The sequence below is a fragment of the Oryctolagus cuniculus genome, chromosome 1 (assembly GCF_964237555.1).
Source record: "Oryctolagus cuniculus chromosome 1, mOryCun1.1, whole genome shotgun sequence".
Classification (NCBI taxonomy): Eukaryota; Metazoa; Chordata; class Mammalia; order Lagomorpha; family Leporidae; genus Oryctolagus; species Oryctolagus cuniculus.
The window spans coordinates 142,432,404-142,449,079 of NC_091432.1; the positions used below are offsets into that span (position 1 = coordinate 142,432,404).

Below are 16,676 nucleotides of genomic sequence, written 5' to 3' on the forward strand. Positions count from 1 at the left end.
GGGAAAATTATATACATATAAACCCCATAGGCCCTACCAGTTTCCTAAAATACAACGAATGTACTCCTTGTGATTAGCAGGTAGGCATTTGAAGGAGCCAGGTTTTAAATCTGCCCGCCTCATTGACACTACCGTTCTGATCCTGACAAGTATAGAGTGTGAAAAGGACAGCCGAGAGCTATTAACCACTAACACTACTAGGACAGAATGACCCCTCTATGTCCCTAAAAACTGGTTTTTTTTTTCTTTATTAATTTACTGGCTGTTTAAAATTTCTGCAGAGTATACACTGCTTTTATCAGGTTCAACAGTGCTTTCCAAGAGTGTGTACAGAAAATGTTAACTTCCTCATCATGCTCCCATTATTCTGGAAGTCATTCTTTTGCACTCATAAACACAGACAAGTCTGTGGAAAGCAGTTTTCTCTTACCTTTAAGTTGCCTAAAGCAAAGCCAGCCGCACACCTCCACATCCCTCTGGGGCCTGCTTGTTACCCAGCATGTCTTGGACAGGCCTTGTGGGGTAAAAAGGCCAACACACTTCACAGATGGGAACACACTGCAAGACACAAGCGGGCCATCTTCTGTTCTGCTCTGCCCTGCCCCTGTGGATGCGCACTGCGGTTCTTTCTAGTTTTTGTTCTTTAATATTGCTGCAGGAGGTGCCATCATTCACGTATTTGATGGAACTACCATCTTGCACCACCAATCTGTTTGTATGCTTGCTCAACGATGCTGTACCCAGTGCTGCAGAACGTCTTGGTTGCTGTGGAGACATGTGGCAGTACAGACAAACATGCACACGCAAAAATCCACGTTTTCTTAACAGCTCTTCCTGCCTTAGGCCTGTGCAAGGTGAACTTTCACAGAGGCGGGACACTTCCGTAATAATGGACATATTTTCTTCTGTGAATCCTGAAAAAGGCACGGGGTGAGGAAAGCAGAGCAGAAGGTGCCCTTCTTTGGGAGAAGAGCAGCCAGGCCAGCCCCCCAGCACCTCCGAGTGCTTGATCCACGACGGAGGCCACAAACACCTTTCCCCCTCCGTCCCCACCCCCGGCCCTACTCTCCATGAAATGCTCTAGTCCCCATTGATAGCTGTGAGAAACTCCTCGAAAGGCTCTGTGGATGTGGCTGCATTTGGTGGCGGCCTAGACTTGGGGAGAGGCTTGTCTTCAGAGCTCACCCTACTGTGCCCAGGCCACCTCCCCGCGTCTTCTCTCCTGCAGAAGCGGCAGCTTCATCTGCAGCCCTGGGCAGAGGCCTGGATTTGGCACACACCCCAGGCTTCACATCGTACTGGCTGCATGTCCTCAGTCCCTCTCCACCCCCACAGCCTGAGCAGTAAGGGTGACAGTGGTGCCTAGCGCGTAGGGCTGTCAGGATTAAAGTACGAGCACATCCAGCCCACCTGCCTCTCTGGCTCCTCTGTGTCCTACCCAGCAGCACCCACCGCCCAGCTCGCTCCCTTGGCTGCCCCCTCTGCTTCTGTCCAGGGCCTGCCTGGCACCTGGCGGCTCCCCTGCATCTCTTCAGCCTTGCAGCAATGCTGCTCCCAGCAGCCCTCCTGGCTTCTGTCTCTTCTCGGGCTCTGGTGACCTGTCTTCTGCTGAGTGCCCCTGTATCATCTCCTTCCTCTGCCGTCTCTCCCTGCTCAGACCTCAGACCCTCAGAGTTCTCGTCCCCTTCCCTGCTGGCTGATGCCTCCCAAAGGGCCCTTTCGGCCCAGAACTCTCCCTGGGGAGAGTTTCCAGCATGGATGGCGACTGCTCGGCTGTGCCTTGTTCTCAGTGGATCTCATGGATCGGCTGTGCCTTGTTCTCAGTGGATCTCATGGATCTGCTGTGCCTTGTTCTCAGTGGATCTCATGGATCTGCTGTGCCTTATTCTCAGTCTACATGCCCCAGCTGAACTCGTAGCAAGCCCTTCACACATTGTATCCTCTCAGCTGAGCAGGCAGTGCATCTAACACTGGAGCGGTGGGCACCATGGCACTTCTCTAACCAGCTAAGAAGGGTGGGAGAAGACGGGGAAGGGGCTCTGCCAGGGATCCCAGGTGAGTGGAAGCTCAGGGCGAGGATGTGAGGTCAGAAGGAGGCTCAGGGGTAGACTGTGCCCGCCGTTTCTCCTCCACAGTCCCCCGACTCCTCAGCTTCTTCCCTACCTCCTCTGGCCCTAGAGTCAGTCCAGTGCAAGGTCTACAGCAAGAGGAGATGGTGAGACCACGGGGAACTGCTCCCCTGCCCTGGACCAGGAGCCGTGGTGAGGGACAGCACTGAGGGGATTGCTGGCTGATGGGGAACCCCCGGCCCAGCTTAGTTGTCCTTGTCGGTAGCAATCAGCATCTGCGGCAGACCCTTGGAAGCACCTACTCTGGGGTGCAGGAGGCCCTTGGGGGACGGCTCTGAGGCCATCCCAGAGCCTGTTTACCAGGAGCCTAGCACTGTACTAATACAGTGGTATGTGGGTGACTGCATTGGATCCTTCCAACATCTTGGGGAGGGAGGGACGCCTGTTCTACAGATGAGTGTACTGAGGCTTGGAGGCTCACTAATGCCATGGTTAGTAGGTGGTGGCCCTGGGACGACAACCTGGGTCTGGTTCCATAATCTAAACCATGTGGTTTTCTTCAGTCAAGGACTGTGTTTATCTGAATATCACACGTCCTTGTCCATTTCATTTCCTCTCACTTTTTCTTCCATCATTATGTATTATCTTATTTTAGCATTTCTCTGATTTCTTAAGGTGAGTTGAAGTGGAAGCATATCTGCATTATTTTATAAATGCACTTCATAAATACTCACTGAGACTATAGATATCAACTGCTGCAATGACCATAAGTTTCATAAATTGGATTAGTGATTGCATTTCGAATTTTCTTTTTTTTTTTTAAAGATTTATTTTATTTATTTGAAAGAGTTACAGAGAGAGGTAGAGACAGAGAGAAAGGTCTTTTCATGCGCTAGTTTACTCCCCAGATGGCCGCAACGGCCAGAGCTGCACCGATCCGAAGCCAGGAGCCAGGGGCTTCTTCCAGGTCTCCCACGTGGGTACAGGGGTCCAAGGACTTGGGCCATCTTCCACTGCTTTCCCAGGCCATAGCCGAGAGCTGGATGGGAAGAGGAGCAGCCGGGACTAGAACTGGCACCCATATGGGATGCCGGCGCTTCAGGCCAGGGCTTTAACCCACTGCGCCACAGCACCGGCCCCAACATTTCAAATTTTCTTAATCTCTCTTTTTTTTTTTTTTTTTTTTTGCAGCAATTCATTTCTATTTAAAAAAATTTTGTTTATTTCTTGCTGAAAGGAAGAAGATCTCTCTCTCCACGTCGGCTGTGGTCTGCCTTTGGCTCCGGCACCTTCCCAGCCTTGAGAAAGCAATACTGCGTCTTTTTGAGAAGCTGCTCTCCAGGGAGGGAAACTGTCTGCGAGAGATCGAATGCTTCATAGAAGAATCGCTGCTGGTACGTGCTGGGCTTTGGTGAACGAATCCTTTAAGGAGATTCTGAGAAATCATTCTTTTTAGTCAGAGAGAGAAAAAGGAGGAGAATGTAAACAGAAGTGCAAGTGAACCTTTACAGATAACCAGGCATCGATGTTTATTTACAAAGTACCTACCTCGAGATGGGGAGGACGGTGCTCTTCTGATTGCCAGGTGCACTCCATTCCTGCACCTTATGTTGCATAGTCACACAAATTGACATTTGGATGACAAGCATTCTAAAAACTCTTCCAGTGTGAAAGTGCATTTTTTAAAAGATTTAAAAAAAAAGGCAGAGTTATAGAGAGGAGAGACAGAGGGAGAGAGAGAGAAGGAACCTCCATCTGTTGGTTCACTCCCTAAATGGCCACAACCACCGGATCTGGGCCAGGCAGAAGCTAGGATTCCAGGGCTGCTTTGAGTCTCCCACATGGGTGCAGGGGCCCAAGCATTTGGGCTACGTTCTTCTGCTTTCCCAGGTGCATTAGCAGGGAGCTGGAAGTGGAGCAGCTGGGACTCAAACTGGCACCTGTATGGGATGCCAGCATCACAGGCAGAGGCTTAACCTGCTGTGCCACAACGCAGGCCCCAAAATCACATTTTTAAAAATTTAAAACTTACATATGAGGAAGAGCAGGAATCAATTCAAAACATTCCAAATAGACTTTTAGCTCTTCACTAGAGAAAAACTAAACTACTGAAGAGAAATGAGACAAAGCCCTAGAAAAACAGTTAAAACAATAAAAACAATGAAAGGCCTTTAGAGTTTTCTTCTTGTAGGTAAGCCTGCCAACCTTGGTACCTCCTCCATGCAGTAGCTTTCTTCTCCCCCCCTGTGCCCCATCCCCAGGTCTGTGGAGTCAGAGACTCAGTGAGGGACACCATTAGGTGCCCAGCCCAGGCTCAGAGGCTGTCCCCAGAGACTAGTCAGATGTTTTCTGCTACGGGAGGCCAGTCTGCACAATTGGTGTGCATTTTTGTAAGAACCAGTGCGCCTTGAAAAAAAACAGTTCCAAGCCCTGCAGGGGCCTCAGTCCCGGCATCTGTCTTCTGAGAACCTTACAGCCTTTCACAGCCTGTGGGGATTTACAGAGTCTCTTCCTGTTGCCCAGATGGGAAAAGTGAACTCTAAGAGTGTCAGTGAACACCTGTCTCTAGGTGCTGGCGAGGAAACTGGGAAGGAGGAGGTGTCCACCTCTGTCCAAGACGCAAGAAGGCACTGAGGCTGGCTGTGCAGCCCTGCCTCCTGATGCCTCGTGTGCGTTTAGTTCATTGAGAATTTCCTCTTTTTTTTTTTTTTTTTTTACTATTTGTTTATTTATATGAAAGGCAGAGTTACAGAGAGGCAGAGGCAGAGAGAGAGAGATCGTCCATCTGCTGGGTTACTCCCCAGTTGGCCGTAATGGCCGGAGCTGTGCCGATCCGAAGCCAAGAGCCGGGAGCTTCTTCCGGGTCTCCCACACAGGTGCAGGGGCCCAAAGACTTGGGCCATCTTCTACTGCTTTCCCAGGCCACAGCAGAGAGCTGGATCGGAAGTGGAGCAGCCGGGACTGGAACCGGCGTCCATATGGGATGCCGGCAGGGCAGGCGGCGGCTTTACTCACCGCGTCACAGCGCTGGCCCCTCTTTTCTTTCTCTTGTGACGTGGAGCCAGTGTTAAGGAATCATAACTGAGTCAGCTGCCTCCTCTGGCAGCCTTCCCCATTGTTTCATGGCCCCTGTCAGCCAGGCAGAGGTGGAGAGAGCTGGCTGTCGGTGGTGGTCGGGCTGCTGTGGTTTGTAAGTTGGTGGCACAGATGGAGGCCAGCCGACTGGGAAGTGCACAGTGTGTGCTAGGCTGTGGCTGGAAGTGGCGTCCCTTGCTCGGTTCTCAGTGTGGTGATGCTGCAAGGTGGGGCCCGTGGAGAGGTCACTGGGGGCACTGCCCTCATGGGGATTCCGGTGTTTCTCATGGCGCCTGGCCCCACCTAGCCCCTCTGGCTTCCTGTTTTGAGGTGGGATGCTTCTTCCACGTGCATACCTCCCATGATGTGCATACCTCCCCATGCGGCCACGGGGGCCTCACCAGAGCTGAGCTGATGCCTGCCCCGTGCCCTTGAACTCATACATCACCTCTTTTCTTAATAAAATTAGCCTGCCCCAGGGATTTTGGTGTAGCAAAGAAAGACTGACTAATATATATAGAGAAAAAAAGGCAAGGTGGGTATGTACTAAGACCAAGAGAGTGCAGAGAAGACTTTTTTATAATTATACCTTCACCTTATCATTCAAAAAAGCTGCATGTTAAGACAAGAAATAAGAATGCACCTTACTTAAAAGTGGGTTCAGTACAATTGAAAATAAAGACCTTTAGAAGCCCTCAGGCAGCCCATTCCAGGTAACATAAGGTAATAAATTACATTTACTATCTGGTAAATCTCTTAATTTCGAACTTAAATATGCATGCTGCAATTCATGTTAATTTTCTATGGTCCCTTGTCAGTAGCAAAATTGGTAACCAGGCTCTCGCCTGCTTCCAGATACTTAATAAATTTTCCTCGAGTCTTCTCTCAATTGAAAAATTCCAGTCCCATTGACTTTCTGGCCTCTCTTTGATCCCGGCAGTTCCTCGCTGGACCTTCTCCCTGTCCTTTGCATGTGTAACCGTCAGGCCTGAGTGGCATGCTAGTGATGGAGAGAGACAGCAGGCCTGCCCATTAAACGGCAACATGGTCTCATCTTCGGTCTCCAGGTTCTGGTCTACAGTAACCTCCCCCTCGTCAGACAGCTTCAAAGTCAATTGATTTACAAAAGCGTCGATCAGGATCATGTGTGTAGAGATTCAGAGCTCCCATTATGGTCAAAGGGGGATTCGAGAGGGTGTTATTTGGTTTAATTTATTGTGGCACTGGCAGGATGTGACCTCTCTGTGCCTCATGGTTCAAGGAGGTAATTACAGTACAGACAATGAGCTGGAAGCCTCTGATTGGCGTGGGCACCCGGCCGGCCCACAGTGCCAGAAACCCCAGCAGGCTGAGTGATTACAGGAGCAACCTGAAGAACCTGCTTCCTAGCTGCATCATCTGATTCATTTATCTCGGTGCGGCGACAGCACCAGGCAGAAGTATCCGAGAATCTCAAGACTCAGTTAGAGACTGCTGCACTCTGCTCGAGAATCTCAAGACTCAGTTAGAGACTGCTGCACTCTGCTCGGGAGGAAACCTGATGCCTATTACGTTAGGCTTGGATTCTGAGAGTAATTAAAGTGTGATGGTCTGCGTAACTCATGTTTCACATGGAACACTGTTAATTACATTTCCATCCCTTGGGACTGTCCAGAATGAGTCCTGGAAATTCTATAGTTACCACAATGCAGCAGCTACAGGGGATGAAAGTGTGGTACAGGTTGTACAAAGTGAGATGACCTCCCAAATGTGGTCTGGCCTCTCAGGGACTCCGAGGCCTGGTCCAATAAGACCATCAGTGATGGGGAGTAGCCTACTGTCACCTGCATTCTAAACTCATGGGAGGGTACTGCAAAAAGTTCATGGAAAATGAAATTAGAAGGTAAGTTTATTTGGGTGCATACTTGCTATATGCATGCATTTGACTTCTAAAATTAAAATCAGCTTTCAGATCTTATTTGCTTTTGAGGTGCACCCTTTGATTTCCAGGGCAGTACAGGGCTGCCTGCCACAGTTGGTGGCCCCTGAATAAATGAAGGCATTAACCCCAGCTTGTCGTTTGCCTTACAGACCGTCTGTGTTTCCCTTGACAGCGCGGGCACTGGAAGACCGTAATCCGTAGCTTCGGGCCTGACCTTAAAAACTGATGTCTCCGAAAGCAGTGAAAGCCATTTGCTAATTATGCAGCTTTCCTGGCACTGCTCGAGTTTCCCAGGATGTTGTTTTCCAGTTACAATTCTGTTTGTGGAGCCCAGAAAGCTATTGTTTGGATTCCACATTTGAATGACAAGTGCGGGCGGGCTGGCAGGGTGGCCCTGCACTCACTGCCTTCTGCGTGCCAGGGCCAGGGCACCCCGGTTCCCATGCCCTCCCTCGCCTCCGCAGGCAGATTTTCCCCTGAAAGAACAAGAGGAGAGAGCAGAGGAGGAATGCCAGGGGGAGGCGCGGAGGAGGCGGGGCTGGGTTTGTTTTTGTTATACTCAGATAATACTCCTCTTTCTCTCTCCTATCTACAAGTCTTCATAGGTCAATTAAAACGATTTCTTTATCTAAGAAGAGCTTAGGTATGAAAAACCATCCAGCTAGCGCCTCCAGATGTGAGCTAGGACGAGTTCTGGCTCCAGTCTGCAGGCGGCAGGCACAGTGAAGCTTGCTTTATGCAAAACCCGGATCCGCACGGTATCCTGCTGACGACCTAACTCTGCAACCCTGCTGCTGCTGTCGGTTTTCTGCCCTGAGTCTCATTTCACTAATGTTCTAGGGTTTTCTTTTCCTGCTTTTTCATTTTCAGTCTTTTAAACATCTCCTTTTTTGAGCTCTTTAATGTGATGCATGTAATTTTGCAAAAGCTGAAGGAGATAATTTAGCGGTGGCCTAGTAGGAATAGTGTGGTGGCCACTCCTGTCTGTGGCTAAAATTAGCCCAAGGAGCCACAGCTTCCACAGTAGTTGCACTTTCTAGTGGTGGCCTCAGGGGGGCAGCAGATCCCCCAGCGTTGCAGAGAGGGAGGGAGGGAGGGAGTGGGGAGACAGACAGACAGACACACACACCACACACACAACACAAAACACAAGCACATACACACCACACCACATTGCAAGTTCTTTTTGTTCTGTTAGAGATGATGCAAGGATGGTTGCTACCAGCCAGAAATCAAGGGAGAGAGGAAGAAAACCAAAAATCCAACAACTACAATAAACAAAAACAGTACTGGTGGGCTTAGGAGCCACTCAGAGGCTGTAGTGGGGAGCAGGAGGGGCCAAGGGCCCAAGAGCTTTCTCCTTGCTCAGGCTCTGCTGGCCAGCTGGGCAGCGGCTTGCGGGAGGTGAGTAGAGGGCTGTGGATTTGGGGGATTTTTGTCTGGCGTCCAGAGCTGGCCACTCCATGCCTTCCCATACATACCTCCGACTCTGGTCTTACCTCTCAGAGAATGTGTGTAAGCTTAAACCACAAAAGTACATTTGGTACTTGTTAAGTTTTTAAGCCCAGGAATGACAGATTTATCACTAATTAAACAATAATTGCATTATGGAGTACTGAAAAAAAATTACTTGTCGTATAAACAACATCTGGTAAAGATTAAAAGGAAAGAATAATTTTTCCAAGCTCAAATTTGTTGCAAGAGCTTGAATGTTTTGAAACAAAATAGGTCCTAAAATGTAAAAGGGATGTTTACATTCTTAGGTTTAGTATTTTGAAAACAGAAAAAAGGGCATAATCAAAAATACATAAATGCACAATATAAAATACATTAAAAATACGTGTTTGTGAAGTTGCCTTACTCGATGGGAAGGTTTTATATAAGAAGATTTCTTACACTCAACTCAGGAGAGGGTTTACTGTTGAAGTGAGTCTTAGGGAGAGTTTTTTTCGTGAAAGAAGAAAGTCATTTTGTGGTGAACTGAGCTGCCCTTTCCTTTACATACAAAGCTAACAATGAGGGCCTCCCCCGCCACAGCCAGCTGCACAGTGGGACCTGGCTGGGGGCGTGGGGGTGGGTAAACTGGAGGCAATGCTCTGCTAGCAAGCGTCTTCGTTTCCTGAGTAAAATATTTCAGCTACTCTGTATTGAAATACATGTGAAAGAATCTATCCCAAAGTTAGTGAACTTCAACTCCTCTCTCATCCATTCCTCTCTTTAATTTTTTAGGATTAATTTATTTGAAAGGCAGAACGACAGAGAGAGAGAGAGAGAAAGAGATCTTCCATCCACCATCCACTGGTTTACTCCCCAAATGGCCACAATAGCAGGGGCTGAGCCAGGCTGAAGCCGGGAGCCAGAAGCTCCATCCAGGTCTTCCAGGTGGATGCCAGGGACCCAAGCGCTTGGGGCCATGATCTTATGCCTTCCCATATGCATCAGCAGTGAGCTGGATTAGAAGTGGAGCATCCGGGACTCAAATAGGTGCTCTGATACGAATGCCCATGTCACAGCTGTGACTTAACACACTGTGCCACAATGCTGGTACCACTTAAATTTTTTTTTAATTTTTATTTATTGGTTTGAAAGGCAGATAAAGAGACAAGAAAGAGAGCTCCCATTTGCTGATTCACTCCCCAAATTCCCACAACAACCAGAGCCAGAGTTGTGATCCAGGTCTCCCTTGTGGGGGCGGGGACTCAGCTACCTGAGCCCTGAGTGCTGCCTCCCACACTCAGATGCTCCAGTCTGGGCTCAGGTGTCTCTGCTGGCTTCTTACCTGCTAGGCCAGACAAGCGCCCATCCGTTCCTTAATTCTAGGGAAACTGTATCTCTGAAGGGTGGCAGATGAAAAGGGCTTGAGGTTGTTCTGCCTGTGAATTGCCCCAAATCACTGTCTCATTTCTCTCGCTGATTTGTTTTCTGTCTCTCCCTCTCTATCCCTACCTGCCCTCCCCCCCCATCCGAAAATGATAGGGAGAAGAGGAAAGATTTCTTCCTGCGAAGGCCCCTCTCAGTAGCCAGTGGCTTGTGCTAGTCCTCGAGGAGGCGCGAGGGAAGCAACAGATGAAACAGATGCCCAGGCAGGGCTGGGGACACGAGAGGCCCAGTCAGCCGCTCCCGCACAACCTGGAGCAGGGAGTGCTGTTACTGTGCGCTGGCCCTCTGCTCACTTGGCCTTGCCTGCTTCTCTCGAGGGGCAGGAGTGGGTTGTCCTGCCAGGCAGAGGGGACAAGCAGTGTGGTTCTCGGTAGCTGGGAGCAAACTGGGGACTGGTGGGGAATCTGCAAGGGCTGCACACCCAACAGGACAGTCTGATCCCCCAGCAAAGGAAGGCCTTCCACCCCTCCATCCCTATTTGATGGCCTCTGATAACATGGCTTCTCCAAACCTCATCGGTACATGGAAATGTGTGGGCCAGGTGTGGAAGAGAAGAGCTTGAGACGGGACAGGTTTTGGGTAGGTGAAGGAAAAGGCACAGGACGGACTTATTGTTAGAGGGGAGGGAGCTGCCCAGCACACCCCCTGGTGTGCTACTGTCGTGGCCTATTCACAAGACAAGCCCGGCACAGCGGGCCTCCCTGTTTGCCTGCTCATGCCCTGCTAAGTGCGCTGATGTTGTCAGGGGAAGACGGGGCTTCCAAAGAAGCACACCTCAAACCTCACACTCTCCTGGAAGATTCTCCTGGTAAGAAAAGCAGCTGAAGTACACTTTTGTGATTTGATGTCGCTGGGACACATGGCTGACCCGGGAGCACTCCAGTCCCCAGAAGGGGACTCACTGACCCTGAAACTACGTGCTCGTGAATAGAGAGTCTCTCTTAAAGCCCATCAGAAGAGAGTGCAGATGAGAAAGACCATTCACAGCTCGCGGACCTCACGGTCAGTCTGTGCCCTTGCTGCCTCAGCAGGGCCCCTGATTCCTGCCAGCTCCCCGTCTTGAAAGCTAACATGGGCAGTAGAAGGCACCAGGAGTCACAGGGTTTGAACTCTCAGGAAAGGAAGACGTCTAAGAGGACATCCCTCTGCGTGGGGGGAGCAAGCAGATCCCATGCAGCCTGGAGATGTTTTGAACATCTGATGGAGCTTTCTGCTAGGAAACACTGCATACAAGTCCATGCAAGCGCTCATTCTCTTTTGACAACGTTAGACATCTTACTTGCTCCCTAAACTACTTGTTGGATCATTCTTGTTCTTGTCACTTGGAAGGGCCCCTGATGGAGGAGTATTGACCGAGTCTCAGCACCCAACCTATGGAGTAGGCCCGGAGTGGAACAGTTTAGAACACAGGAAGGGGTGCTACTTGACCATTTTCAACTTTGTGGTTTGTTTTTTTTTTTTTTTTGTCCTTGTGTTTCCAGGCTCTGTGTGTCTGCCTGCCAGTGAGCACACAGCCATGCTGTTGGGTCTTAAACACTCAAGAGACATACTGCCTATATATGAAACTTCAGAAAATTCTGGTAAACAGAAATCATATTTCTGCAAAATATGCAGCTTCCTTTCCTTGTGTTTGGTTTTCTTTTTCCAATATGAATACAGAGAAACTTTGTTAATACATTCTGGATCAATACCCAGTGACCTCTCACTATCTGTTGGTATTCACTGGAAGGCTGAGAAGCAGGGAGATGAGCTGATTTGCCCAAGATCAAGGCCAGCAAGTGCCCTGCATGGTCACTGTTGAGTTCTTTTCTTGAGCAGGTAATTTACCTGTGAGAATTGGAAATGGGTCTCTTTTAAGTAAAGATGTACACCAGTGAGAGGAATTGGGGAGTGTGGACTACTGTATTTAAAGAGGAGGGGATTTTAAGTTGCAAATCACAAATCTCTCCTTCCAATGATTTAAAGATCAATCGTATCATTTGGCGCTCCACCTTGGAGCCTCTGGCAGCGCCTTGTAGTACTGGCGCGCCACCGCTAGATGGCGAGCGCTCAATGTTCCAACTCGGGACGCCGCGCAAAGGCTGGCGAGGGCGCCAAGTTCTGGGAGGCAGGCGCCAGCCCTGCTTTTCTTCCGTGCGGTCTGGAAAACTGCGACGCAGGCTATGCCTTTTTCTTTTCTTTTTCGTGAGGGGGAGGTCTATGAAATATGCTTTCCAAATGTAGTCGTAGTGAGCACATTGTTACTGCAAGAAACTCCCTGTAGAACCCTGTCCCCTGAGGTTGCGGCGCTGCGGTCCAGTATGATCGTGGGATCCACCTGTAACCTCACGCTTTGAGCTTCGAGCAGGAAGATGAGGGACCCTGGGTCAGCCCAGGCCACAGGAGGCTTCTGCAGATGTAAGTCATGGAGACCTGTCGAAAAATACGCAAGGGATCATTCATAATGGTGTCTCTTTTTTCCTTTATTAACCCTCTTTTCATGCTGAATAACTTAAGCTGCTAAATGCATAGTGCGCTAAGATGTGCTGTTATGAGTTCACGGTTTCTTCCGCAGGAATTCTGAAGAGTTGCGTGCTCACTTCCTGGTGAGAGGAACGAACGAACGGGGAGACTGGCCTTGGGGCCCTTGCAGGCCGTTTGAGGAGGCCAGAGAGAGAGGCGGTCTCAGGACAGCTGGCGCCGTCACGGCAGGGCCGCCCGTGACCACTCACATTCTCCTCTGGCTCGTGTGAGCCGTCCAGGAGTAGAGAGAGGAGACCAGGCTCATCCACGGGCCCTGCCCAGCGTCTTCCTGGGCACCGGCAGCTCTGGACGGGCTGCGACTGGCGACTTGCCCGTGACGTGCTGCTTTCCTTTTCCAGCCGCGAGCCGCCTGCCACCCTGCCGTGTTCCGGGTCGTGGATGAGATGTTCAGGTAGGCGAGTTGCTGTTGCTGCAGCGGCTGGCGCGCGCTTCCTCTCCAAACAGCAGTCACAGCCTGCGGTCGCCCCCGGCGCTGCCAGGCAGAGAGTCGGGTCTCTGAGCCCTTCGTAGGCCTCTGAGGCGGTGGTCATTAGGGGTGAAATCTCAAAAAGTCAGTGTGTGTCTACCAGTAGTGACAGGAAAGCGGACTGGAATTTGACGTCCTTGTCGTGAGATGCTCAGCTCCGCAGAAAGGGTAGCAGTACACTGCCCTCGCCACATGAGGGCTGACCGAACTTCCTAACGGACTTGAAAGCTAAGGAAAGCCAGCCGTTCCTAAGGGAGCTGTCCTGAAAGGCAAGGTAAACCACGCATGGTACCTCACAGCACGTTAATTTTGTTTTGAGAATACGGGTGCTTCTTGGGAAAGGCACTGGGCTCACAGCTGGCAAGAGAGGAGGCGCTCACTGGACACTCGGGGCCGGGGCAGCCGGGGACCGGGAGCCCCTCTGCCTAATGCAGGGGCAGCCGGGACGGCCCTCCCTCCCAGCACACGCTGGGCAGTGGAGGTTCCCGGGCAGGCAGCAGACTCCGGGGAGAGGGACTCTGACAGTAACACTCACCGCGAGGTTGGCCTTGAAGCAAGCCAGCCTCAGGCTGGATGACCATAGACATGAGAAGTGAGCCTGTGTTCCAAGCTTAAGGCTAGCCAAGTGGGGGTTGATTTTTTTTAATTTGCTTAAACAAATATAATGAAAAGTTCATTGTTTGGAAACAACCCTGTGACTGGGGCGCAGCTCTGTCTCGGCTGGTGAGAGCAGAGAGCCTGCTGCCCTGTGCCCCTGTGCAGGGTGTGCTGCCCTCCAGGGCGGGGGTGTGTGCTGCTCGGTCGCTTCAGAACCAGGAAGGAGCTCCGCACTACAGGCTAAAGGCAGTTACTTGGAACGGGGGTGCGGCCTGGAATCCGAGCGCACCCCACTGACGGGGCACAGGTCAGCTCCCTTCCCTCTCGCAGCCCGGGCCACTGTTAACCTGTCGTGCTCTGACTGTGCGTCGTGCAGGTGCGCACTCCTGGAGACCGATGGAGCCCCAGAAGTAGCAGCCGCTCTCCAAGTGTTCACGAGATGCTTCGTGGAAGCTCTGGAGGAAGACGAGCAGGTCTGTTGTCGCACGGCTTCCTCCTTCTGCCCGTCCCCTCTCCAGAAAGAGAGGTAGTTAGGCGGTCTGGGCCGATGGCCAGAAAAGAGGACTTTGTTGTCAGTAATTCTGATGGACTGCTTTGCTCACAAAGGAAGCGTCCAAATAAATGCCCAGCAAAGGTGAAGCCGTTTCAGGTGGAAATAACCAAGACAGTTTCTGTCTGCCTCGTGTGCTGGTGCTGCCACTGCCTCGGGTCTGCGGGCTCCGCTGGGCCCGCGCGGGTCAAGCTGGAGGGTGAGCTCTCCTGCCCCGTCCCAGGCCACGAGGGGCACCCTGGAGCCTCGAGGGGGGTGCTAAGCAGGAGACACCACCAACTACAAAACACGGGGCTTAACAAGTGGGTCTTATTTCTCCCAGACACCCACATGGGAGGTGCTAAGAGAACAGGGCACAGGAACGGCAGTGAGCAGGAGGTGCGTGCGAGGTGCCACAGGGAACCCGAGGATCCAGGGGCCCCTCAGCAGAGGCAGGCGGCAGCTGCCAGGGCTGCTGGCCCACTGCAGGGAGGCGCCCACCCTGGAGCATTCCCGCTGGCCTGTCTCCGCTGCCGCCGACCCAGTGCCCGCGTCTTCCCGGAAGGCCGTGGTGGGCTCCCCCGTGCTGCTGCCTGGAGTTGGCTGCTGAGAGCGGAGCTGCCTCCCCGCTGTGCCCAAGGCCTCTCAGACTTCAGCAGGTGTTTCTCCTTATTAGGGCAACAATACCCGTTGAGCATTTATGCCCCACCCCTCCTCTTGCCCTGCGGAAGTCAGCTAGACTAGCCGATGGCGCTGTCGGTGGTGCCCGCCTGGAGTTCAGGACGGAGCTCAGCTGGGAGGCACGGGCCGGCCCTCACGATTCTGTGGAGGCATAACCGCAGATGCCTTTTGTCCTCCCTGGCATTCTTGGTGTTCCCGGCTAGGAGCCGGCCCCGGCAGAGCTCGCCCTCGGGCTCCTGGCACACACCTAGCTCGGGCCGAGGAGGCTGGGGAGCGTTCTGTCCGCTAGCACTGGCTTGCCCGTTCCGTCCTCGGGCACTGTGGATCTGCACTAGGTGCACGGTTGCTCTTGATGGAGAGCAGTGCCCCCCGGGGAGCACGGGCAGGCGGTGGTGGCCCTCGTCCCCCCCTCACAGTGAGAAAGCCGCCAGCTCTTCCCTTTGCAGGGGGCTTCAGGTGTATCTGTGAGTCCGGTCGTCTTCCCACATTCCTGTGCGCCTGCCCCGCTGGGACGGGGGACGCGCTCACAAGGGTTTCTAGCTTACCAAAACGCACCAGACTGCACTTGGAGCCTTGCGCGTTGCGCCTTCCGGGTGTCTCGGTTTCCACGGAGTGCCTGAGCGCTCGGGCATGGGGCCCTGCAGCTCTCCGGCCTCGCGGCGTGGGCACCGCTGCCCTCCGTGCCTCTGCTGTTGAGAACCGAGCTGGAATCCCTGCTCGGCGCCTTTCCCTGCAACACAAGATGCTGTGTGTAATTGGGTTCACGAGAGGTCAGGAATCCGTATAAAGACATCAAGAGCATGACTTTATTGTTCTTAAGTCCCAGAAGGTGACTTTAAACAGCTTCATCTTTCTGGAAAATATTTATAAGGTTATTGGAAGCATATTTAAAAAAAACAGTTTAAAAACCTGAGCACGTTAGCATAGTGCATCTTTGGGGAAAAGGGTCCGTGATTTTGCATTTTTCCTTCCGAGACTCACGCTCCTGCTGCTTTGACTCTCCCCTGCTGCCGCAGCCGAAGTTTGCTCTCAAGACCTACTTTCCGTACGCGCCTCCAGCCCTGGCCGCGGCACTGCTGCAGCGCCCCAGAGGTGAGCTCGGGCCGGCTGTGCCAGTCTCGGTGATTTCTGGGGAGGAGCTCTGAGCAGTCACAGCCCTCCCCTCCCACCTCCGTGTCTGTCCCCGGGAGCAAAGAAGGGGGTTGTTGGTCTCAGGGTCTCCCATTCCGTGGGCTCTGGTAGGAGAATCTGCCTGACTGCAGCGCGATCACGTAGCAACAGAAGGGGAACAAGACACAGGCGCATGGCCCCCGCTGCAGGGTCGATGGCCTGCCCCCAGATAGCAGGCCCTGCTGTGCCGGCCAGCTCCGCCCAGGTGCCCGCGGCGGCCGAGCCCCGTCTGAGTCAGAGGAGCACGCTTGTTTGTTTTTCATTCTTTCTGCCTCATGCCACCTCGTTGCAGGACAGATAAAGTGATGGATGGAGCCAGGAATTTTAGGGGAAATTTCTCCTAAGCCAGCCAGGGGAAGGGTCTGAGAGAATTCAGTGGTATGCATGACCACAGGCGCCTTGCAGAGGCCGCGTCCCTCACCCCAAGGTTGCCGACCCGTGGACACCCTGTGCACTCCTGTTTGGGGGACACCTGAACAGGGAACAAGGCCGCTTCCCTAGAGTCTGGCACGCGGCACAGGCTGCACACCCAGCAGGAGTCTTGTCTGGCCAGGGAAGCAGAGGCCGGGTGAGAGGCAAAGTGCCAGCCACAGGTCATTTTTGGCCTTCTGTTTTCCTGAGACAGACGCGAGTGAGGGGATTCATCTGGGGAGAGCAGACAGTTCAGTTGCAGAATGTTTTCCACATTTCTCTTCCTTTGGCTGGAAGATGGAGGCTTTTGCCCAGCCATCACCCCTCTGACCCCAGCCTCTCAGATGCAAGAGG

The 16,676-nt window shown here is 52.2% G+C and overlaps 2 protein-coding genes across 14 annotated transcripts in view; one reads left to right on the forward strand and one right to left on the reverse strand.

Moving 5' to 3' along the window:
- Positions 1-16,676, forward strand: part of FANCC (FA complementation group C) — a 249,943-nt gene that overhangs the window by 217,925 nt on the left and 15,342 nt on the right. For all 10 annotated transcript variants that reach the window (XM_008257648.4, XM_070049801.1, XM_070049811.1 and 7 more), the window contains 4 exons: positions 3,307-3,463; positions 12,807-12,859; positions 13,908-14,004; positions 15,758-15,833. In XM_008257648.4, coding sequence (XP_008255870.3) covers positions 3,307-3,463; positions 12,807-12,859; positions 13,908-14,004; positions 15,758-15,833 — 383 coding nt within the window. The remainder of the gene's footprint in view (positions 1-3,306; positions 3,464-12,806; positions 12,860-13,907; positions 14,005-15,757; positions 15,834-16,676) is intronic.
- The window catches only part of AOPEP (aminopeptidase O (putative)), a 404,877-nt gene continuing 400,029 nt past the window's right edge, over positions 11,829-16,676 (reverse strand). For 2 of the 4 annotated variants that reach the window (XR_011379142.1, XR_011379138.1), the window contains 2 exons: positions 15,297-15,471; positions 11,829-12,357 (listed from right to left, as the gene is read on the reverse strand). The gene's annotated coding sequence lies outside the window, so the exon portion shown is untranslated. Of the gene's footprint in view, positions 12,358-15,286; positions 15,472-16,676 lie in introns of all 4 variants that reach the window. The other 2 variants (XR_011379141.1, XR_011379136.1) reach the window with 2 other exon arrangements.